This window comes from Trachurus japonicus, chromosome 8 (genome assembly GCF_045865225.1).
Source record: "Trachurus japonicus isolate A0001 chromosome 8, Traja_1.0".
Classification (NCBI taxonomy): domain Eukaryota; kingdom Metazoa; phylum Chordata; class Actinopteri; order Carangiformes; family Carangidae; genus Trachurus; species Trachurus japonicus.
In genome coordinates, this window is record NC_140914.1 from 25563885 (window position 1) to 25588764 (window position 24880).

The 24880-nt window shown below is 43.7% G+C and overlaps 2 protein-coding genes across 5 annotated transcripts; both read left to right on the forward strand.

Moving 5' to 3' along the window:
- Window positions 1-416: 416 nt before the first annotated feature.
- LOC146983407 (cysteine protease atg4da-like) lies at window positions 417-7011 on the forward strand. The gene is made up of 11 exons (XM_085784946.1): window positions 417-550; window positions 1723-1974; window positions 2076-2159; window positions 2267-2440; window positions 3528-3819; window positions 3903-3967; window positions 4831-4958; window positions 5270-5348; window positions 5450-5526; window positions 5893-6012; window positions 6203-7011. The coding sequence occupies exons 2-11, from the start codon at window positions 1782-1784 to the stop codon at window positions 6371-6373; spliced, it is 1383 nt and encodes a 460-aa protein (XP_085641072.1). The 5' UTR covers window positions 417-550; window positions 1723-1781; the 3' UTR covers window positions 6374-7011.
- A 526-nt stretch (window positions 7012-7537) lies between these two features.
- smarca4a (SWI/SNF related BAF chromatin remodeling complex subunit ATPase 4a) lies at window positions 7538-22964 on the forward strand. 4 transcript variants are annotated; one of them, XM_085784958.1, is made up of 34 exons: window positions 7538-7645; window positions 9389-9652; window positions 9954-10086; window positions 10739-11197; window positions 11410-11508; window positions 11605-11860; window positions 12858-12984; window positions 13147-13320; window positions 13601-13774; window positions 13894-14061; window positions 14155-14205; window positions 14329-14459; window positions 14686-14746; window positions 14840-14952; window positions 15140-15287; window positions 15408-15571; window positions 15675-15741; window positions 15851-15961; window positions 16068-16310; window positions 16418-16531; window positions 16845-16952; window positions 17111-17197; window positions 17286-17332; window positions 17425-17591; window positions 17732-17895; window positions 18061-18327; window positions 19464-19541; window positions 19635-19853; window positions 20391-20653; window positions 20797-20902; window positions 21008-21109; window positions 21209-21341; window positions 21433-21572; window positions 22272-22964. In XM_085784958.1, the coding sequence occupies exons 2-34, from the start codon at window positions 9431-9433 to the stop codon at window positions 22302-22304; spliced, it is 4929 nt and encodes a 1642-aa protein (XP_085641084.1). In that variant the 5' UTR covers window positions 7538-7645; window positions 9389-9430; the 3' UTR covers window positions 22305-22964. The 4 variants fall into 4 exon arrangements, with proteins under 4 accessions (XP_085641084.1, XP_085641086.1, XP_085641085.1 ...); XM_085784960.1 differs by having other exon boundaries at window positions 18061-18288; XM_085784959.1 differs by having other exon boundaries at window positions 14843-14952.
- The last annotated feature ends 1916 nt before the right edge of the window (window positions 22965-24880 follow it).

A 24880-nucleotide genomic window follows, 5' to 3' on the forward strand; every position in this document is an offset into this window, starting at 1 on the left:
GAACCTGTTCAAATTATTTTTACTTGTCTGACAGTCTAAAGCACAAAGATGTTTCATTTACTAGTGCAGAGGACTGGAAAAACTAGGGCATATTTATGTTTCCAATTAATTTTCTGTCAATCAGCTCTGGACTGACTGCCGTCTGAATGCCAGGGTAAGTAATTGAAATGTAATGGGGGTCAGTTGGGGCCAAACATTAGATTTTTGCCCCAGGGGTCCTTCTATCAGCATAATGTTGTTCACGCAGTCGCAGGTTCATTAACACACACACTTTGATGAAGTAAAAACATCACAGGGATAAAATGAAATGTTCATCCCGAGGGAGAGCCGGGAGCTCACGCCCATTGGTCCTCCGTTGACCAATCACAGCGCCGCAAACACGTCACCTGTATAAACAGGAAGTAAGGAGCTGCACCGCTGAGCTCCTTCTCGAAGTCCGAGCTCGGTTTGTTTGATGCTAACTTAAAGGAAACAGACGGAAACCAGCGGCGACGTCCATTCAGTCGCTCAGTGTGAGTCTAGAGGACACAGTGAAGATGCCTGAATGAAGGTAAAACAACTATTTTACTCCTCAGACTCGGCGGCGTGTGAAGGAGCTCTGATGGTCCGAAACACGGATGTTGTGTTATATACAACTCGTCTATGTGGCTTGAATTGTGCGGTTTGTCTTTAGTAGGACGTCACCGTACGTGTTTGTAAGTTGTGCTCTCATTCATACTTTTTTTTTTTTTAATCTCCGTATCTGTCATTATGACAAATCAGTTATAGCATGAAATAACTGTAAACACTAAACACTGTCTTGTCTTATTGCGTCTAACCAGCAGTTATTGTGTTTTGTTTTTAACTATCTTACAATGATAGATGTAGGCACAGAGACATGTTTGTTAACATCTCATGTAAAGTTTAAAGGAAATTGACTGGTATTATAAAATTTGATTTACATAGTTCTTATTTGGCACAGTGTGGCCCCCCGTCACGTTTCAAATAAGAAAACCTCTCAGGTGATATTAAAATTATTTTTAGGCTCAATGGGGTAGAGTTGTCCAGTGTTTTGCAAAAGATTATGAGTAAAAAGTCTAGAGAAATGTATATAAAATGTATACAGCAGTACTCCTGAAAGACCCCTCATGACCCCTGACCCCTGAGATGTACTATCTTGTGGCCCCTGGGCTAGGAGCCACTCACTAGGCCTACATAAGGTATTTACAGTGGGAGTTGCTCCACCTCCACTGGATAAATGCTGATGTCAGACTGTTAAAATAACTATCATCTAATATATAATACCATATATTGTTGTATAACTTAAGGAAAGGCTCTGAACTGTTGCATCACCACTGATAACACTACTGATGTACAGTACAAGGTAATTGAATATGTGACTGCCGCCATCCTGCATCATGACATCAGTGAGATGTTTGAGTGGGAGCAGGAGTAAGATACCGGCACCAGCTAAATTGACATATCTGAAATTCCTTGAGTCACAGGGTGCAGTCACATGGTCTAACTCTTAACTTACTGTCATGGAGAATTATTGACTTTGCTGTGCTTAACATTAACCCATCAGTTCCAGGGGCAGATCTTGTTTGTTTCAAGACGACATAATACGATTTATTGTACAATGGCCACATCATCTGTGGTCGGTTGTGTCACATGTAAACAGTGAGAATCGGCCTTTGTTGTTTTATTGTGTCTGGATTTTACGGTGCCACTGTTTCTGCGTAGGCTGCCATGGAGTTAAGGGGCAATTCTCCTCGCTCAGTCTTGGGTCATTTCCGGTTGCTATGAATCCCAGCACCTCCTTTGCTCTCTGTGAGGGCCAGTCTCCTGCAGACGAACAAATGGACGACTGGCTCTTCCTCTCCTCTGAGTCTGCCGGGCCTCCGGTCCTCGATGTGAGCAGGGATGACCAGGAGGCAGAGGACAGAGGCAAACTCAAATCCAAGTTAGTCTCAGCATGGAACAGCGTCAAATACGGTCAGTTTTAATCAATGTTTTACATTGTGACTGTGTAATAAGGAGTTCTGTCTTTTCTCATGTGAGATCAAACTGTTTCTATTCTTCCCTCAATTCCTCAGGCTGGCCATTGAAGCAGAAATCCAAATTCAGCAAAAGCTCTCCTGTGGTCATGCTGGGAAAGCCCTATGAGCTCAAGGATCAAGGTGAGGCCGCGAGCCTTCGACTCTCTCACCTTCTAAACTTGTCTCCTTCATGTGATTCTATAAAAGCAAGCAGAACGCTTTTCATTAAAGCTGTGTAACTGTGTCAGGGGAGAGGGAGCGTTTCCGTCGCAGCTTTGTGTCCCTCCTGTGGCTGACATACAGACGGGGGTTTCCTCCACTGGCCGGCAGCTCTCTGACCACCGACAGTGGCTGGGGTTGTATTCTACGGACAGGGCAGATGCTGCTGGCACAGGGTCTCCTGCTACACCTGATGCCACCAGGTGACAACACACACCAACGCACTGCACTGTCAAATATGCAGTCCACTGAATTTATTTTAAAAAGCAATATCATTTTTAGTTTTCTAGTTATCAATATTATTTCTCAATTTTCGAATTCTAAAGTTGCCTACCAGTTTAGATACAAGTATAGTAGTACAGGAGTACTGTGAAAGGAGAGAGTGTAAATGCTTTTGCAATGATGTGACATTTTTCTTTCTTTCTTTCCTTCCTTTTTTATTTATTTATCTATTATTTTCTTATTATCTTGTTCCGTGATAAGACTGGATGACACTGACATGTAATTAAGAGCAACATGTAACCTATTTCTAATAAAAGTTTAACAAAGAAAAGCAATATAGAAGGACTCAAAATATGAAAAGATGTGCTTACAATCAGTCTTGTTACTCCCCTGCATGAAATATTGTCAATGTTTTTTCTTTCAGTTAAAGGGATAGTTCAAATTGGGCCATTGCCATAATCCCTATAGTCTTAGCAGTAGGTTCGTTACCTTTAATTGTCGGTGCAAGCTATTTTTAGAACAGCAGAGCTGCTCAGAGCTACGCTACAGAGGCTAATTTTACAGAATTTCTTGGTTTCCCTCATCAAATACACAATCCAACAACTCCAAAACACTCTTATGAACAATTTGTGACCTGCACATTCACCACGCTATGACATAATAAAGGAATGTTACAAGACCGAGTTGTTTTCTAGGTAAATTCATGCAAAAACGCTGATGCGTGTTCATGTCAGGGGCAGTTTTTCAGCAAGCAGTCTCTGAATTTGCCTTGAAAACAACTTCCGTTATTATCTCATAGCGTGGTGAATGTGCAGGTCACAATTTGTCCACGAGAGCATTTTTGGAGTAGTGTAGCTCTGAGCAGCTCGTGGCTCTGCTCCACCGTTCTAAAAACAGCTTGCACTAACAATTAAAGGTAACGAACCTACTCCTAAAACTATAGGGATTATGGCAATGGGCCAATTTGCCAAATTGTTGAACTATCCCTTTAAGAACAATTTGGGATTTTTGCTGTTCCCTCTAGCAACAATTAACACTCGTGTTTCTTTATGTTTTGATCACATTGAGGTTGGACTTGGTCTGTACGCCACCATGTGGTCAAAGATGACATAGACCTGCAGAGTCGCCCTGCAAACAGCGGACGGAGTTTCAATGAAGGACCCAGTAAGAGGGGTCGAAAACTGAGCTTGGGCTCCATCCTGGACCGACCCATGGAGGCAACGCACAGGAGGGTGGTGTCATGGTTTGCAGACCACCCCACAGCCCCATTTGGTATTCACCAGCTGGTGGAACAGGGCAAAAGCTCAGGGAAGAAAGCTGGGGACTGGTACGGTCCCTCCATCGCAGCGCACATCCTCCAGTGAGACCTGAAGCAGTAACGTACCAGCAAGTATCCCAGCCAGCTTTGATCGGGATACAACATTAAACATCTTTTTGTTTCAGGAAAGCTGTGGCGGCATCTGCAGACCTTCCCAATCTGGTCGTGTATGTTGCACAGGATTGCACGAGTGAGTAATTTCTTTTATCCTGTGGCGGCAGCCCTTGTGGCCGTGGCCTACAAAACTTCCCGGTGTGGACGGCTCCCCAATAATGCTTTTCTCACCTGGATCCTCAGTGTCCAGCCATATCTTAAAGGGATAGTTCAACATTTTGGCAAATCGGCCCATTGCCATAATCCCTATAGTCATAGCAGTAGGTTTGTTACCTTTAATTTTTAGAACGGCGGAACAGAGCCGCGAGCTGCTCAGATCTACACTACAGAGGCTAATGGGATTTCTTGTTTTCCCTCATCAAACTCATCAAATACACAATCCAACAACTCCAAAACGCTCTCGTGGACAAGTTGTGACCTGCACATTCACCACGCTATGAGATAATAATGGAACGTTACCAGACAGAGTTGTTTTCGAGGTAAATTCATGCAAAACCTCTGATGCGTGTTCCCGTCTGGGGCAGTTTTTTGGCAAGCAGTCTCAGAATTTGCCTCGAAAACAACTCTGAGCCTCTGTAGCGTAGCTCTGCGCTGCTCACAGCTCTGCCGTTCTAAAAACAGCTTGCACCGACAATTAAAAGTAACAAACATACTCCTAAAACTATATGGATTATGGCAATGAGCCAGTTTCCCAAAATGTTGAACTATCTCTTTAAAGAGTCAATATTCTCGGCTGTGTGTGCACTTTGCATTGCATTTTATGAAAATGTATGAAAGGTGCTATATATAAATAAAGTTTGAAGTTTTTTTGCTGTTTTTTGTTGTTGTTGTTTTGTTTTGTTTTGTTTTTTTAGAAAATTTGATTATTCAAAGAACCCCATGCATAAATATGTCCCTGTGGTTAATCTACTGTATGTGTCTTCTTCTCTGTGTGTTCAGTCTACTTGGAGGATGTGAAGAGGTTGTGTGAGCGGCCTCCCCCTCAGTCCTGGAAGTCCGTCATCATCCTGGTTCCTGTGCGACTCGGGGGGCAAGATCTCAATCCTGCCTACATCACTTGTGTCAAAGTATCCAAACTACACTCTTATGCTTTTTGTGCTGTACATTCTAAACTCAGTATTCTGTGGGGAAACGGTACACACCAGTGTTTCTCAAAATGAGTTACTTGTGAGGTTTCCAGGGAGTTCCCATCTGAAGCAGTGCAGCATACCTATTATTTACTCTCAAGTAACTCATTACAGTGTTTTAACCACATGTTTTCTCCTGCTGTGTTTGGTGTGGTTGTACAGCTGTAGGTTTCTTTGTGGTAAGGAAATTAAGAGATCATTTCTCTGAAGCATAGACAGAAATGACTCTGTGCTTTGTTTTTTATTCATAGCAACTGTTGATGTTACAATGCTGCATCGGAATCATTGGGGGGAAACCAAAGCACTCTTTGTTCTTTGTTGGCTTCCAAGGTATGTGCAGCGCATTGTACACAGACATTATTGCACCCAGCTGCCTGACCTCAGTCCTTCAACTCTCTGTCTTTCTCTCTTTTTGCTCTACTGTGTGACAGATGACCACCTGCTGTACTTAGATCCTCACTACTGTCAGCCCACAGTGGATATAACCAAGGAGAACTTTCCCTTGGAGGTATAAGGAAGTACTCTCTCTCTTCTTCTTTTTGTTTTTGGCTCTGTTTCCTCCTCTCACAGCTGTGATCTCTCATGTAAACCAGTGCCCACTGCCCACCAAATGTTTTCATCATCACTACTTTACACATTTATTCGTACTGATTTTGAAGTAGCTGTTGCTTAATTTTACAGTCTACTGTATGAAAGTGCTCAATTAGTTGAATTAAAAACAAAATCTGATTAGATTAGTTAGAGTACTTTACAATCTTTCTGTGTGCTGCCTGCAAACTTTCCAGTAGGACCTCAGAACAGAACAGTACAATTTACTCTGAATCCAATGAGACCCTTTTTCTGATTTTATACTTCCTCTCTTCACCACTTGCAGTCATTTCACTGTAAGTACCCCAGGAAAATGGCCGTCTCACGTATGGACCCCAGCTGCACCATAGGGTTCTACGCTAAAGGCCAAAGGGACTTTGAATCATTGTGCACAGCTGTTAATGAGGTATGTGACTGGGCTGTTTGTATTTTCGTTCATAGTACCTTTGGCTTGTGGGTCATATTATTGATTTGTGTCTTACCTGGTGTGAATTTGTCTGTTTGCAGACCTGTATTTGGAGGTTGATATGTCTTAACTAAATAACATATAATGAATTGTAAGGATTTGATCTGGATGCTGCCTCTTTGTCCCACAGGCTCTCTCCACATCTGCACAGACGTACCCCATGTTTATATTTGCAGAGGGACGCAGTCAGGAGGAGGAGCGAAGCGCCACACCCACTTACAACATCACCTATATCCAGAGGAAGAGTGAACGGAGGAGAGTCGACACTAGCAACAGCCTGGACGAGTTTGTTCTTTTATGAACAGATGAAGATGAAATCTGCCCTGAGGGGCGTTCAGCGATCAGTGATCAATGATCAATGATCAATGATCGCACATAAATGTGACAGTTATACTGTGGCAACTACTGAGTGTAAGGACAATGTCCCCAACGCCCACAAGCAATAATCAACTGGTGCAAGATTTTGTAAAATGAAGTGGTCAGGTATCATTCATTGTTCTCATTCTTATTTTTTTATTTAATATTTTAAGAGAGGAATATTACATTTCCTATTCAATTGAAGGACAGATGAAGAAAGGAAAAGATGAGAGATGAAGGATAGTTTCTCTTGATTGTCATCTCAAAGTATTTGTATTTATTTATCCATAAAATCCACGTTCTGTTTACAATATTACATATTAAAATGAAATAAATAAAAAAAATCCAACAAATGTCTCCAGAGACAAACACTAGATAACATGAGTGGTTTGGGTCAGGATGTGCTGCCTTTACAAAAGAGAAAAATGTCCTCTTGAATCACACATGATTAACACTGTGAGGAGACTGCAGAGTTAGTCAATGTTGTGAATGTCTCTGAAAGAAAAGCACAGAATTTACTGAAAATATTATTATGAGCTGGATTATTTTTGCTGTCTATCTTGAATAAACAGTGTATGAACAACAAGGGGGCTTGTTTGTAATCATGTACAGATTCATAAAAACATGCTGTGTGGAGTTTATTTATCTATCTATCTTTATATCTGAGACTGTCTGATTAATCTAATAGGCAATCATTTGTTAGTAATAGCCTGTAGATAACCGCCAAAGGGACCACTGGTTGTAAATGGTTGGTCTTATGAAAGCACGTAAACGCCACACGCTCGCGCAAATGATATACAGTAAACCGTCTGCCAGCCTCATAAGCCTCGGCCTAATTAAGTTAAACTTAATGAATCTGGTACAGTATTGAAGTATTTCCACATTCAGATACAGACGCAGTCAAAAGATAATCCAGACAGTCTCCTTCACACACAACACTGTATGTGTGTATGTGCCTCCCATCCCCCACGCCGGCTCTCGCTCTTTCATTCCTCCCTGTAACTCGGAGCCTCACTGGGCATGCGGAGAGCGAGTGAAACGGTGGATGGGGGCGCTACAGAGTCGCACAGGCCGGTCCCTGCGATACAATCTGCCGAGAGAGGGGGGTGAAGGAAAAAAACCAACTGGGTAGGTCGGTCTTTGTTTCTGGCTAGGAGGAAAAAACCAAGAGACGTTGTAACCGGCGAGGACTCAAACATCACCTTTCGCCACTTGTGTAAGTCCAGTATCATTTTGTTACCGTATTATGGGACTTTCTCTGTGTTTTACGCCGCTGTTCGAAGAGAAACGAGCTTTTTTACGGGGTGGTTTTTGTTTGAGAAAAGGATGAGACCGACATTACAGTGCCGCTGCTGTGGCGCGACACTGTGCAATGAATGAAAATTGTTTTTGGAAATGAACTTAGAGCGGAGCACCGAGCCAGGGGTACGGGAGGCGCGATGGATCAATCAGCTCCAGCGACGGAGGATGCTCTCACCGGCGCATCTGGATAAACATCTCTCCAAACAAACAAATTTTCTCCCTAATTGGCCTGGGAGAGCATGGCCGGCTAGGCTAACCCGACTAGCTCGTTAGCACGCTAGCTCCCGTCCGCAGCCAGCTTATGTTGTTGAAGGCTTTTACCGAGCGGAGTAGACGGAGTCCAATGCTGCTGCTCTCTGTAGTTTTACTTTAAATTTAGATACATTTTACGGCAGAGCCATTCGTCCGGGCAAAGAGCCGCAAACTTGAGTTATTTGTGAGCGACGGGAAGTTTAAATATTTTGTATTAATTGACGCAATGTAACGTAAACTGTAAAACCCGGCTAGGCCTAGCTAACCGTAGCAAAGCTAGGAATGCTAATAATAGCTAACCCAACTGTTATTTGTTTGTAAATGTAAACATACAGAAAACAAAAGTGACACAAAGTTTTTTTTTAAAAACATTGAGCAGCTGTTTTCCCATCGGTGTCCTCACTTGTTACATGTTAGCCCAGGTTGTAACCTGATCAGATGAGCTCCATCTACCAAGGTGTTTTTTGTTACCCATAGTGTGACCCGTGCAGTGACAGGTTAGTTGACCCAGTGTGTGTTTACATCTGGTAGAACCGTTACACCGCCAAGTGACTCACTCATGATAAAAGTCAACATCAGTGTTGATAATAGTCGTCCTCACGTTATCTGTTACAATCTGAACCAACACAGACTCAAGGTTTTTTACACTTTAAATCACATATGAACATTTTTCTCATATCTGTTCATCAGTTGGGATATGATTAGTTGTTGTTGTATTAGTTGTATAAAGGTGTCCGTCGTAATTTGCACTGGCATTTGGTGTGTGTGGTTTGTACAATGTAAAGCAACAAACACTGTATAAAAAAAAACACAACAGCAGCATCACTTTCCCAGAATAATCTGAGCGTTACACACCCAACTGTTGAGTGCACAGCAAGTTTTTAGTGTTTTTATTATAAATCTGAAACAATTTTGATAACTGAAGAAGCTTTAAATCAGATATCAGGCGAAAAAGGTTGACCAACCTATTTTTGTTTCTAGCCATGTAATGTGCCAATTTGCTTCCTGACTTATTTTTGAAATATATTTTTGCTTTTGGCAAAAAGAAGGCATCGTTGTGAGTTTGATAAATTAGACGGAGCCCTCTGTTGTAAAATGATTAGTCAAAAAATAATGGATGTTATTTAGGGATGAAAAGTAAAACTTTTATTGTAGTAAACTAGATCCAGGCCTCAGCAGATCACATCCACTCTTATCTTGTGATTTTCTGCTTAAAGAATCATGCTATGAGTCAACATGCCTTTCTTTATTTTGTTATCTTAAAACAAACAAATTGACTGAGTTGTTTAGACTTCTTAAGACGCCAGAGAAATGTTTTGAAAGCAAATTTATAAACACACACTTGTCTGGTCAAACAAATATTCTGATCGCCTCCTAAATTCCCATTTTCCCTCTCACTGCACAGGGTCCTTGCTGCTGCCACACATTCCCAGTTTCCCCCTGAGAGATGTCCACTCCGGACCCCCCCATGGGAGGGACACCTCGGCCTGGACCCTCCCCAGGCCCAGGGCCATCTCCAGGAGGCATGATGGGTCCGAGCCCCGGTCCCTCACCAGGCTCGGCCCACAGCATGATGGGGCCCAGCCCGGGGCCTCCTGGCTCCGGACACCCCCACCCTCCACAGGGACCCTCAGGATATCCTCAGGACAACATGCACCAGATGCACAAAGTACAAACTTTTTATTTCTTTGTTTACCCTGCCTCAGTTAATTGAGTTCCCTCTCAGCAATTTAGCAGTGTTGCATGTTTTATTGTGATATTGAAGACACAGTAACTTGTTTGCTAATAATCGTTATTATCTGTACTTAAGGTTGTAACTTTTGTTGCTGTGTCAATTTAACTTTCAGAGTTGACATGTTTGGACTCAGTTCATACATTAGACTTACAAAGTGTAGGTTTGAGTCAAATGTCTGAAACAAAATGGAAACAATCTTTGTTTTATTCATGATTTCTCTTCGTCTTTTCATCAGCCCATGGAAGCCATGCATGAGAAAGGAATGCCTGACGACCCTCGCTATGGGCAGATGAAGGGCATGGGTATGAGACCAGGGGGGCACAGTGGTATGGGACCCCCTCCAAGCCCCATGGACCAACATTCCCAAGGTAACACACGACACAGTGTTGTATTTTACATTCTCTATGTTGTGAGTTCTCGTTGAACCGATAAAACATATATAAATAAACACTGTAATTTCTCATGTAAATATTTTCGTGTTAGTTTGCCAGTGCGAATCCTCAGATAAAATAACGCGCTCACATATCAACTGACAATTAATCAAGAAATACTGAATTAAGGAGCATCTTTTGAACCAGAGGAGCTCCATAAAGGACAGGCTGATTTCTGTTGCATAGACGTGTATGAGGAACGAAGTTCAGGCTGGGTGTGTGTGTGGGAACTCATCCGTCCGGTTCCTCTTCTTGTGTTACTGCCTGTGGGCAGGCTGACAAAGGGGGCGGGGCTGAGGGGTTTTCCCTCCCAAACAACAACAGAGACAGCTGTACCTACAAACCGACACTGTCAGAGCACGGCAGCGTTAGAACACGGAGATCGTATAACCACATTGTGACATTTTGTGTCATTGTGTTTGGACTTGTAGATTAAATTAGGTCATAGTTTTTAGTGTCTCAAATATGAATGTGAGTAAATCTGGCTTAGATGTAAAAAAAAAAAAAAAAAAATTAATTCACAGCAATGTGTAATTTTTTTATTTTTTTATTTAGCATACCCTTCATGCATCTGTTCTGTGTTCCTCAGGTTACCCCTCGCCATTAGGTGGCTCAGAGCACGCGCCCAGTCCTGTCCCAGCCAATGGCCCCCCCTCCGGCCCCATGATGCCTGGAGGACCTCCTGGTCCTGGTGCTGGCCCTATGGAGGGTGGCGGCGACCCGAGCCAGGGTATGGGTCAGCCTAACCGCGGTGGTCCCCAGGGTCCGGGAGGGCCAGGCGGCGCAGGGGGTGGACCTGGTGGTGCAGGTGGACCCACCCCTTTTAACCAGAACCAGCTGCACCAACTCAGGGCCCAGATTATGGCGTACAAGATGCTGGCACGCAGTCAGCCCCTCCCGGATCACCTGCAGATGGCCGTGCAGGGGAAGAGGCCCATGCCAGGGATGCAGCAACAGCCCATGCCCAACATGCCACCCTCTACAGGACCAGGAGGGGGACCCGGGGCTGGGCCGGGACCTGCTCAGGCCAACTACAACAGACCACACGGTGAGTTAAGGGATGCCCGCCTACTTTACTTTGATCATTTGCACCTCAAAATAATTATACTACTCGAGCTTGAAACAATGAAAACAGCATATTGGCTCAACAGAGACCCCTGGTGGCTGAAAAGGATTATTGTTTTCAGCTCGCCAGACATTTACAAACTACAGGAAAAATGATACTGATTGTTAATTAATTCGGTTGTATTAATGTTCCAGGTATGGTTGGCCCTAATATGGCACCTCCTGGACCTGCAGGTGTGCCCCCAGGTATGCAAGGCCAGCCTACCAATGGACCCCCTAAACAATGGCCAGAAGGTAATGGTGGTTCTTAAAATGCCCCTCAGGCAGCAGCACTGTGTGTCTTCTGTGCACATGCAGTAAAACTGATCTCTTCTAATTTCACGTCCCCAGGACCAATGGTGAACGCTGCTGCTCCATCCAACCCTCCCCAGAAGCTGATCCCACCTCAGCCCACCGGCAGACCCTCCCCTGCTCCTCCCTCCGTGCCCCCCGCCGCCTCCCCAGTAATGCCCCCTCAGACACAGTCCCCGGGACAGCCCGCCCAGCCTCCACCCATGATGCTGCACCAGAAACAGAACCGCATAACCCCCATTCAGAAACCCCGCGGGCTGGACCCAGTGGAGATCCTCCAGGAGAGAGAATACAGGTGAATTGAAATTTTCACTATGTCTTTTTAAAACTTTATGTGGATGAACCCCTGTTATGTTAGTATTTAATTTATTTTTTGTTTTCAGTCCTTGTGTTCACATACAGCATTTACATGTAGCATTGACCCCAGAGCATTGATAGTCTAAACTCGTTAGGCCTTTAGATATGTGTTTATACAAATATGTATAGTTCAACAGGAGAGCACATAGAAAACAACATTAATCACAGTCATGTCATTTAAAATTATCATCTCTGATCATTCACATTCACATGTGTGATCTCTCAAAGCAGTTTGAGCTTGAGTTTAAAATGATCACACTTCATGATTCATATGGAGTCCTTTGAAAAAGTAGTTGAACATCTTGAGCCTCTGAACAGACCGGGGGCCGGTGCCATCTCTTGATTCCCAAACATATTGTTGACCGAATGTGAGAAATGAGTTTGGAGACTGTGCAGCTACACACAGGAATGTACTGCAACAAATGAAAGGAAGCTTATAAACTAGTTCTACCAGTTACAGTACAGTAGGAAACAGCTGAAAACTTTTTTATTTAAGCAGGCTTTTAGTTAATGTCTTAAATTGTTTTATTCATTGTATTTTTATGTTTTTACTGTTGTATTTTATTTAATTGTTAAGCACTTTGTGATTTTTATCTGTGAAAAGTGCTATATAAATAAACCTTACTTACATAACAGCTATGTCTGACGAGCAGCTGTAGGGAATGATGCCAATCCATAACATCATCACATATACATCCTATGAACTGAACAGATCAAAGACTCCGTGTCTGGGTTACTTCCTAAGAAAGATGATGTAGCACGGTTATTTACACACAAGGTTTGGACCATAGGAATATCATACCCAACATATGACATGTAGTTCTTTTACTACCATAAGTATCTTTGGATTCTTGAGAATCAGCGAGAATGGGGGAAATAATGTTTGATTGTGAGTTTTTGGTCATTATAAAAATTTTCTCTAAATATTTCTTCAGGTTGCAGGCCCGTATTGCTCACCGCATCCAGGAGTTGGAGAATCTGCCTGGCTCTCTAGCTGGTGACCTGCGCACCAAGGCCAACATCGAGCTCAAGGCCCTGAGGCTGCTCAACTTCCAGAGACAGGTAAATTTGTAAAAAAGTACAGACAGTCATAGCATTTACCTGGCCTGTGCGTATTTAACAACATCATCTCCACTGTCAATGTGACACCGACATTACTTAAGCTTCCCATTTAGTGGACCACAAAATAATGTTTTGTGTTTTGTTTTGTTTTTGTGCCTGCAGCTGCGTCAAGAGGTGGTGGTTTGCATGCGGCGTGACACAGCTTTGGAAACGGCGCTTAACGCCAAGGCCTACAAGCGCAGCAAACGTCAGTCTCTACGTGAAGCCCGCATCACAGAGAAGCTTGAGAAACAGCAGAAGATCGAACAGGAGCGGAAACGTCGTCAGAAACACCAGGTACATGGGGGCTAAAAGGACTGAGGGGGGAGGACTAAAGGGTTTATAGCAGGAATTCAGATGGATTTTATGTGTTTATTTGTTTATTGAACTGAATGAATAGAGTGTTTCTTATTTGTTTTGACTTGATGATTGGTTCTAAAAAAGAGTCATTCTACTTCAGGCAGCAAAACAAAGAGATTACTGCTCTTTAACAGAGAGAATAAAGAGTTTAAATACAGTTCACTTTACTTTCTTGCTTCAATAACAGTGGTGTATTTGTGTCATCTTCTGTCGACAGGAATACCTCAACAGCATCCTGCAGCACGCCAAGGACTTTAAGGAGTACCACCGCTCCATCACAGCGAAGATTCAGAAAGCCACCAAAGCTGTCGCCACCTACCATGCCAACACTGAGCGTGAGCAGAAGAAAGAGAACGAGCGCATTGAAAAGGAGAGAATGCGGAGGCTGATGGTGAGACTCAAATCTATCGTGGAGTTGCCTGAATACAGTATCGGACGATGTTTTCTAGTTTTTTAGTTGTTTTATTAGTCCAGCTCCAGCATCCGACCTCTCTGTGATTACTGTTCCAGGCTGAAGATGAAGAGGGCTATCGTAAACTTATCGACCAGAAGAAAGACAAGCGTCTGGCCTACCTGCTGCAACAGACAGACGAGTACGTGGCCAACCTCACTGAGCTGGTGCGTGCCCACAAGGCCGCACAAGCTCTCAAAGAGAAGAAAAAGAAGAAGAAAAAGAAGGTAAATGCGTAGAATCGATCATTCCTGTGTCTTTTAGCACATACTACTTGCATTTGTTTTTTACCTAAATTTTTAATATTGTCATGTTTTCAGAAGCCAGAGCCTGCTGAGGGTGGTGCTGCTGCTCTGGGACCTGATGGAGAGGTGAGTTTAAGATTATAATTCATGACATTTCATTCAAATAAAGGTGTGAGAGTGTTCCTCTTTTAATGTACAGGAGTTTGTGTTTGTTTAGTTTAATTATATTTTTCTCATTTCCGCTCACAGCCTTTAGATGAGACCAGTCAGATGAGTGACCTGCTGGTGAAGGTCATCCATGTGGACAGTGGAAAGATCCTGACCGGGGTTGAGGCGCCTAAGGCTGGACAGCTGGAGGCCTGGCTCGAAATGAACCCAGGGTGAGCATCACGTCTGCCTATACACGGCGTTCGACAGGAGGAAGTGACACAATTGAAGTCCCACGTCCATGACAGTGGATGTAGCACACTGAGAGTAGAGCTGAGAGTTGCACGGATTTAAATCAAAGTCATGTTGCAACAGATAGTGATTGTCCTTCAAAAGATTGAGCCCTTAACTCTCTGTAAATGTTTCTAACTCTGTCAAAAACATTTTGTCCCTCTGCAGATATGAAGTAGCACCACGTTCTGACAGCGAGGACAGCGGCTCAGAAGAAGAGGATGAGGAGGTACCAAACACAGTGACCTCCACATCAACACAAATTGTTCTCTGTAATTGTGTTGATGCACTGTCTCACCACCTCCCTTTTTTTTTTTATCAGGAGGAGGATGATGAGCAGCCGCATCCCTCTTCAGCTGTAACAGAGGAGAAGAAGAAGATTCCTGACCCCGACAGCGAAGAAGTATCTGAAGTAGATGTCGCGCACATCATCGAGTAAGAACCCGGTGTTGTCGGCTCTTTTCGTGCAATGTCAAGTATAAAAGTTGATACGGGGGCAGTGATGTAGTCACACAGAGATACAGTTAGGGAAGTCGTTTTTACCTTTATGTTCCCTCTCCATGTCTTAGTTGGTTTTCATCCACACTAAACCTCGCTGTATTTTTATCTGTCCCTTCACCAGACATGCTAAGCAGGACGTAGACGATGAGTACGGTAATGCAGCTTTCAACCGAGGCCTGCAGTCCTACTACGCTGTGGCTCACGCTGTCACCGAGAAGGTGGACAAACAGTCCACACTGCTGGTCAACGGGCAGCTCAAGCAATACCAGGTACACATGTGAAACCTGCCGACAAGAGTAGTGTAACTTTGTGAGTTTTTTTATGAGTAACTAGGGTCGCATGGTTCAGTGATCTTTAGTGAACTGAAGCTGTGACTCTTCTCTGCGCAGATCAAAGGTCTGGAGTGGCTGGTGTCACTTTACAACAACAACTTGAATGGCATCTTGGCCGATGAGATGGGTCTAGGAAAAACCATCCAGACCATCGCCCTCATCACTTACCTCATGGAGTTAAAGCGCCTCAACGGGCCCTTCCTCATCATCGTACCTCTCTCGTGAGTCCCAGCGCATCTTCCTCACTTCCTTTGGGTTCCACTATGAAAACAGAGAGAAATTCTTAGCAACAAAATTCTCAACCAAAGTTGTTTTTGTTTTCAGAACTCTATCAAACTGGGTCTATGAGTTTGATAAGTGGGCGCCATCTGTCGTGAAGGTCTCCTACAAGGTCAGTAGACATTCTGTTTCTTTTTGTCAAGTCATTCCTAAACAATATAGTATATTATTATACACCGCTGTCGTTGAAACTAAATTGAACCAATGCGGTTAACTTCCAGGGGTCTCCAGCTGCTCGTCGTGCATTCGTTCCCATTTTGCGTAGCGGCAAGTTCAACGTGCTGCTCACCACATACGAGTACATTATCAAAGATAAACAAGTGCTAGCAAAGGTAAGGAGACGTCTCCAGGTGTGGTTCTCAGGTTCATTACAAAATACATGAATTCATGCATTGGTGTGTTTTGTCGTGACATTTCTCTTTCTAATTTGTCCCAAAGCTCCGCTGGAAGTACATGATCGTGGACGAGGGTCACCGCATGAAGAACCACCACTGTAAGCTGACCCAGGTCTTGAACACGCACTACCTGGCCCCACGGCGTGTGCTGCTCACAGGCACTCCGCTGCAGAACAAGCTGCCCGAGCTCTGGGCCCTGCTCAACTTCCTCCTGCCCACTATCTTCAAGAGCTGCACCACCTTCGAGCAGTGGTTCAACGCCCCCTTCGCAATGACGGGAGAAAAGGTGACAGACTTTAAGTGTATTCTCGAATAGATATCCGCGTAACACGAGCTGCTATAAAATGAGATGTTGATCTCATCCTCGTGTCTTTTTTAATCTTCTTGCTCCAGGTCGACCTGAATGAAGAAGAGACCATCCTGATCATTCGACGTTTACACAAGGTGCTGCGACCTTTCTTACTGCGCAGACTCAAGAAAGAAGTGGAGGCTCAGCTGCCAGAGAAGGTCAGATTGCAATCACATTTTTTAAACTTTCTCCTCTTAATTGAGTTAGTGATTCTTATGATTTACTTACAGTTGTTAATTGTAAAAAAAAGTATACTCTAGAAATTGTAAAAAAAAAAAAATCATACAACTTAATCGTCCGTGGCGTTCTTAAATTTGTATTTGTTTTTCACTGAGCAATCTATCAAAAACAAATTTGACTGTGACAAATGAGTCCTTAACATAGATGTAGTTTAAAAACAACAACAGACGATGTCATGTATATTATATGTATGTAACCTGGTGTTTTTTTTTCCTATTTGTTGTTTTGTAGGTGGAGTATGTGATCAAGTGCGACATGTCGGCCCTGCAGAGAGTTCTGTACAGGCACATGCAGGCCAAGGGAGTCCTGCTCACAGATGGCTCAGAAAAAGACAAGAAGGTACGGAGGACAAGATGGCATCTTTGAATTTCTTGAGCGAAGCTTTAGTTTGTGGACATGTGAGGTCCGGTACAGTGATTGTTATTTTACAGCTCAAAAACAAGTGTAAACTAACAGGTGTATTTTCTCTTGTGCTGTTTTCCTTCTACATCTTCCAGGGTAAAGGAGGCACGAAGACCCTGATGAACACTATCATGCAACTGCGAAAGATTTGCAACCACCCCTACATGTTCCAGCACATTGAGGTACCAGACACACACCTAGTGTTTACGAACTGAAAATTAATGCAGAATTCAGAGCAAAATTGATTAACTTTTTTTTTTTGTCTTACAGGAATCTTTCTCTGAGCATCTCGGTTATTCTGGTGGAATCGTGAGTGGGTACGTAAAGTTTGAACCCATGTTTGTACGGCTCATGTGTGTCCTGTGCAGCTGCGATGTGTTACTGACTCCGACTCCCTCTGTGTGTCCAGCCCCGACCTGTACCGCTCCTCTGGGAAGTTTGAGCTGCTAGATCGTATCCTGCCCAAGCTGAGGGCCACCGGCCACAAAGTGCTGCTCTTCTGTCAAATGACCACACTCATGACTATCATGGAGGACTACTTTGCATACCGCAGCTTCAAGTACCTGCGTCTGGACGGTGAGAGGCCTTTCTCTTACAAATCCTCTCACAATTTTTTTTTTTACACAATTTCCCGACATGAAAAGAAACTATTTTGACTATTTCTGATCATATGGAACAACTTTTTTTTAACACTTTAATCTCCTCCCCTCCATCAGGAACCACCAAGGCAGAGGACCGTGGCATGCTGCTGAAGACCTTCAATGACCCGGCGTCTGAGTACTTTGTGTTCCTGCTCAGTACCAGGGCAGGAGGCCTGGGCCTCAACCTGCAGTCCGCTGACACTGTCATCATATTTGACAGTGACTGGAATCCACATCAGGTACTTTACAGCAAATATATCTCAGGATTACTACAGGTGTCAGTTATTACAGCAAAGGACTAATTGAATGTAAAATCCAACCAACAACTAATAAATGTAGTTTCTATACATCACCACATACACAATCTCTCCACCTAAACTGATCTCATGTGTTTCCTCCTCCAGGACTTGCAGGCCCAGGACAGAGCCCACCGTATCGGTCAGCAGAACGAGGTGCGCGTGCTCCGCCTGTGCACCGTCAACAGCGTGGAGGAGAAGATCCTGGCCGCGGCCAAGTACAAACTGAACGTGGACCAGAAGGTCATCCAGGCCGGCATGTTCGACCAGAAGTCCTCAGGCTTTGAACGTCGGGCCTTCTTACAGGCCATTCTGGAGCACGAGGAACAGGACGAGGTCGGGGCTCGAGGAGGCTGCCGCTCTAGGGGGGCGTGGGTGGGTGTGATCTGAACCTGTTCCAACATCGCCCACCCACCCACATCCGCCTATGCGCTGCCTTACCTCTTCATTCTCTCCTTTTTTTCTCCTCCTCTGTCTCTTTTCCTTACTTCCCTGTTTCTCAGGATTTGAGCTTTCATCAATCCAGACTTCTCCCTTTCTCCCTTATGTATTTCTGCTTCTGCACAAACCTTTAATGGTTAATATGACACTTTATCTCTTATACTAATACAAATGGTTCTCCCTTATATTCCCCCTTTTTTTTCTCCTTTTTCTGCTGATAGCTTTTTTCAAAAATCCCTTGCTTTTAGATTTTTTGTCTTGGGTTTAAATGCATTTCTGGTGATGAGTTAAACAGATGAATGTTGTAAGCTGTAAAGAGCTAAGTGATGTGAATGCTCATATGAAGTCCATATATTCTTTTGTAGGGATGCACCGAAATGAAAATTCTTTGCCGAAACCGAAAACCGAAAATGAGGAAACCAAGGCCGAAAACCGAAACACTGAAAGAAATTATTATGTCAAATATTAGAACCATAGCATTTATGGCTACGATGTGTAGGGCTGTCAAACGATTAAAATGTTTAATCGCGATCACTCTCAAAATTTCCTGAGTTAATCGTGATTAATCGCAATTAATCGCATATTTTTATTTTTTGCTTGAAATAACAGCAATATGAATGGAAAGCATAAGAAACATCCAGATCTGGACGTTTCTTATGCTTTCCATTCATGGTATTTAAAAATCAGCTGTCAGAGAGAGAGCAGCCTTGATTGGTGATAAGAAGAACAAGTTATCTAGTGTAAGAACATGAGGAGGAAGGAACACTATAAGACGGCGCCACCTTGGATGTGGGAATAAAACATGCTGGCTCTTATCCCGTTTCCCGAGATCACGTCTGCTCACGTCATCACAATTCGGCCGTGTTGTTTCGGTGATTTATGTCTTTCGGCCGAAAACCGAAAATGCACTTTCGGGTCATTTTCGGGCCGAAAATTTTCAGTGGCCGAATTTTCGGTGCATCCCTATTCTTTTGTATAAATGACTCATTAGGTCAGAGACTTGGCTCTGAGGTGCCACATAAATCTGCTGTTAGCCTCTTCTCATTCACACTCTTTTCATTTGTCCGCAGGAGGAGGACGAAGTGCCCGATGACGAGACTGTCAACCAGATGATTGCCAGAAGTGAAGAGGAGTTTGAGCAGTTCATGGTTAGTCTCATTTCCTTTGCAGTTATTGGATCATTTGTAATCTTACAGTCTGAATCCACTAACTTTCTGCTGTGTTCTATTGTATTATTCCAGCGCATGGATCTAGACAGACGCCGTGAGGAAGCCCGCAACCCTAAGAGGAAACCTCGTCTGATGGAGGAGGACGATATGCCAGCCTGGATTTTGAAAGACGACGCTGAGGTCGAGAGGCTAACTTGTGAGGAAGAGGAGGAGAAGATGTTTGGCAGAGGGTCCCGCCAGCGGAAGGAGGTCGACTACAGTGACTCACTCACTGAGAAACAGTGGCTCAAGGTGAGATGTTTTTCTGTTTATAATTTTTTTTATCTGAGAGGGAAACAGTGTTTAAAGGGATAGTTCAACATTTTGGCAAATTGGCCCATTGCCATAATCCCTATAGTTTTAGGATTAGGTTCGTTACCTTTAATTGTCGGTGCAAGCTATTTTTAGAGCGAGGGAGCAGAGCCGTGAGCTGCTCAGAGCTACGCTACAGAGGCTAATGGGATTTTGGAAAACAACTCTGTCTCGTAACGTTCCGTTATTATCTCATAGCGTGGTGAATGTGCAGGTCGCAACTTGTCCACCAGAGCATTTTGGAGTTGTTGGATTGTGTATTTGATGAGTTTGATGAGGGAAACCAAGAAATCCCATGAGCCTCCGTAGCGTAGCTCTGAGCAGCTCGCAGCTCTGCTTTGCCGCTCTAAAAATAGCTTGCACCGATAAATAAAGGTAACAAACCTCCTCCTAAAACTATAGGGATTATTATATTGAACTATCCCTTAAGACCACAGTAACTATCAATAGTTTTGACCTGGTTCCTCCTCACCACAGGCCATTGAAGAGGGAAACCTAGAGGACATCGAGGAGGAAGTGCGTCATAAAAAGACCACCAGAAAGCGCAAGAGAGACCGCGACCATGACGGTGGCCCGGCCACACCCAGCTCCAGCAGCGGTCGGGGGCGGGACAAGGACGAGGAGGTGAAGAAAGCAAAGAAACGCGGCCGCCCACCTGCTGAGAAACTGTCCCCCAACCCCGCGTCCCTCACAAAGAAGATGAAGAAGACCGTTGATGCCGTCATCAAATATAAGGACGGGTGAGAACATCACTGCATCACTGGAGACAGACTGTTAGCAGAGCTGATGGGTGTTACTACATCTTTGATCTTTTGAGTGCTAAGTTAAGGGTATTGACTCAACAGTGATGTATACTGAGACCACCGTTTGCTTCTCTCCGCAGTAACGGGCGACAGCTGAGCGAAGTCTTCATCCAGCTGCCGTCTCGCAAAGAGCTGCCAGAATACTACGAGCTCATCCGCAAACCTGTGGACTTCAGGAAAATCAAGGTGTGGTGAAGAGAGAGACAACTGTCCACTTGTTCTTTTATGCTTTTATCTTTTTCTCCACTGTGTGTTTCACTGCTGCTTCCGCTTGTTGCCTCCGTCCACCAGGAGAGGATCCGGAGCCATAAGTACCGCAGTCTGAACGACCTGGAGAAAGATGTGATGCTGCTGTGTCAAAATGCCCAGACTTTCAACCTGGAGGGGTCTCTGGTGAGTTCAGCCTTCAGCACTCTCACAACTTCATCTCACATTCACCATCATTTACAGGAAGTCAGTGAGAACTCCCTAACTCGGTCTCTCTGTTGTTAGATCTACGAGGACTCCATCGTCCTGCAGTCCGTCTTCACCAGCGTGAGGCAGAAGATCGAGAAGGAGGACGAGAGCGAAGGAGAGGAGAGTGAGGAAGAGGAGGAGGAGATAGACGAAGGCTCCGAGTCTGAATGTGAGTATCAGTGGTCTAACTCTCAGGACCGAAGCTTGTGCAACACCGACAGGAGCCGACGCTAACGTTTTATGTCCTGTGTTTCCTGCAGCCCGTTCAGTGAAGGTGAAGATTAAGCTGAGCCGGAAAGAAAAGGGGGATCGAGGAGGAAAAGGGCAACGACGGAGAGGCCGCGTCGCCAGAGCTAAACCCGTGGTGAGCGACGACGACAGTGAGGAGGAACAGGAAGAGGTGAGAGACGTTCACTAACACAACAAAGATCCAACATTACTGTGGAGACTGTCCCTTTACTAAAGTTCTGTCACTAAAATCATCACCTTTAGTCCATTTCAGTAGAATTTGTTAAGAACAATGAGTGAGAATCTAATTGAAGAGTTACACAATTAGTTTATTTATCATTTAGTGCATCAGCAATGTTGATAAATGATTAATGGCCTCAGGCTGATAACAGTTTTGGCAAATTAAATCTCCCTGTTTTGAACTTTTGGGTCAGACAAAATAAGAAATAGGAAATTAACACACATTATAATTAGGTTAATTTAAACGATAACAAGTCAGTTGACAATGAAAACGAAATCAGCCTCCTGTGTCTTTTTTTTCCAAAATGAATATTACAATGTTCAGCCTGATTGGATTTGATTTGGTTGTGTCTGTATTTTTTTTGCCAGTTAATTTTTTAAGTCATTTTTCTAGACAAAAAACACATTGCCAGTGTCTCAGAGTTTTGAGCTGTGAAAGAAAATGGAAAATGGAAAATGTAACTCACTTTATAGACCTGATGATTCATTGAGAAAATAATCCATGATATAATGATAATAGTCAGTGCCTTCATCTTGATTACATTTTCACTTCAGAAGTCAAAGTTTTAATTTCACATTCACCTGGAGGATTTGACACTAACAAACATAAATCTGCTGTGGTGTTTTTCAGGAGCGTTCGGCCAGTGGCAGCGAGGAGGACTGAAGTGAACCACTCCTGATTGGACCAACGGCCCACTGAGCCCCTTACTGGACTTTATATATTTTACTTAGATACAGCAGGGAGACAGTCAGTGGAAAAGGCCTAGTTTTACCTAGATGAGCTGATTTTTAGTGAGACAATTGTATTCTCATTAAAGTATACCATTAATTAAAAACCAATAAAAAAAAACTAAAATATTAAAGATATGAACCATCCACTTCCATATTTAAACCATTTTCCCAGTATGAGTAGTAGTGTCTCTTTGCCTTTTTGATTTCTCCTGTAAGTGGAAAATTGACAGAGTCTGAATATATAGACTGATCGTGGGCCATTAAGACAGCAAACTGTTTTTTTTTAAATGGTATTAATTTTGTCGTCTTTTACTTTGAGACAAAGCGTACATGTGAACCAGGAGTCACTGCGTTCTCCCCCGAGTCCCTTTTTGAATGCATGTCGTGCGTGTCTGTGGAAATGCACCTGGATGTGTCTTCGCTATTATCTCTGTGTTTAATTTAAGACTACAAGCGGGATCACGGTACATCCCACCCTGCAGCCCCTCCCTCTCAGGTTGTGTATGTAAATGGGGGAGGGAAGGATAGGACCATTTTCTCGTGTCGGTGTCACTGGATTCCAAAAAGTACAATAAAGGCATCTCATAATTAATCTGCTGTCTCCGCTGTTTATGTCCAACGTAAACATGGACACTGTCACTAACTGCACTCGTCCCATGTGGACACTAGATGGCCTGTGAGAACTGACAGCTGCACCCTCCACTGTCCTCAGGCACCGGTGACTGAGCTGCAACTCACTTCTTAAAATAAGCTTCAGTCATTTTCTAAATATTATTCTTCATCTTGAATGTGTTTTCCAAAGCGGTCTTTCACATGATATTAGCTATAACTAGAATGCCGTTAGGGTTGGCATGGTCAGCATGGCCATGAACCGGTAAACACAGTAGAAATCCATGTTCCACTCCTGAGTCATTAGGCGTCATTTGAAAATGGTGTCTTATAAACAAAAGGCATCACCCTCTTTTTCCATTAACTTTTAAGAATAACATCAAATGATGAGATCAAACTGGCAGCCTCACTGTTCTAAAGCACCTTTCATTTGTCAGTGTTCAGAATGAGGTTCCCAGCCGCCACGTTTCACCAGCACCTCTATGGACGTCCAATGGCAGCACAGTAACAGCTGGTCTGATTGGCTTCCAGCAGTCACACAGTAAACTGTAGACAGGGTTAAGTTGATGATTAAACTTGGTCTCCTATGTTTTCCTCTGAGTGAAAGCTTTCCTAAAGCTCCCTTCAAAATAAAATGCTTTGGACTAAATAAGAGACTGTCATCAGTACTGTTAAAGAATTAACATGAGACATATTGTTGACATATCCACATTCTCTAATTTTGCCTTATTTCATGCTTATACTGTATGAGCTCCTATCAGAATTTAATGGCACTGAATGTGGCCCTCAGACCACCACTCCAGACATATTGAACTATGAATAGAGCTTTACGGGAGATGAAAGTAGTGTCTCTACAATCTGTCATCTCATCAACTTGAGACTGTGAGAGCTGTCACTGTGAGGACGTCAAGAAAAAGACAGAATTTGGCACTGCTGTAAATATAAAGCCTGGAAGAGACTGACTCGAAAACCTGAGTGGGAGATCTGTGATGTCTCTGGAGTCTTTGAGTGGAGAGACAGCGCAGACATCAACAGTCACAGCTCTGACATCTCAGCTACAGTCTGTCAGGAGCCTGAATCAGCTGGAAGATACTGCACATCTGTGGTGTGATCAGACCAACGTTGAGCTTTGTGGCCACCAGACTGCAGACTGCACGTGAGCACTCAGTAGAGAGAGACCTTTCTGCAGCAGGTCCAGAACCCAAATACATAGAAGCTGCAGCATCTGCTAGAAAACCTGCTGCGTGGGAGCAGATTCGTTTTCACACTGAGATGATTCAATGTAGCAAAACAATGAAAACATTTTTTCTCAGTGTTGGATGAAGACTTGTGAGTGTGAGTGCTGTATTCTCACTGGACGTCTGATCTTTCTCCGTGACCCTGACACGCCCACATCCTGCTTTCCCTCACTCATGCCCCGACACCTATACAAACACAACGACCTATATCTGCCATCAATCTGCTGTGTGGGCGGTGGCCAAGCTTCGGAGGATCATCCAACCCAGCACCATCCTCCCTGCAGACACACTGGGCCAGACCAGTGTGTTTGTACAGTTGTGGTTGTCATTTTTGTCAGTTTCACCTATAAATATTGTATATTTTATATTTCTACCAGTCACATATTTGTACTTTTCTAACATAACCTTTACTTCATGATAGAAACTATAGCAACCATTCCCCCCCTTCTCGTCAGTCTTATCTTCTTTTACAGGGCCGAGGTGACGACTGCATCAGTAACATTTCCCAAGAAAGAGGTGATTCACTGAGCTGTAATGATGGCCAGACAATCCAGAAATGTGTCCCAGTGCTGGTAGGCGGCATTTTCAGAGCATGATTGATGGTAGTTAGACCTCTGATGATTCTGTTGGAATCAAGACTACCTCACTCCCAGAAAAAATA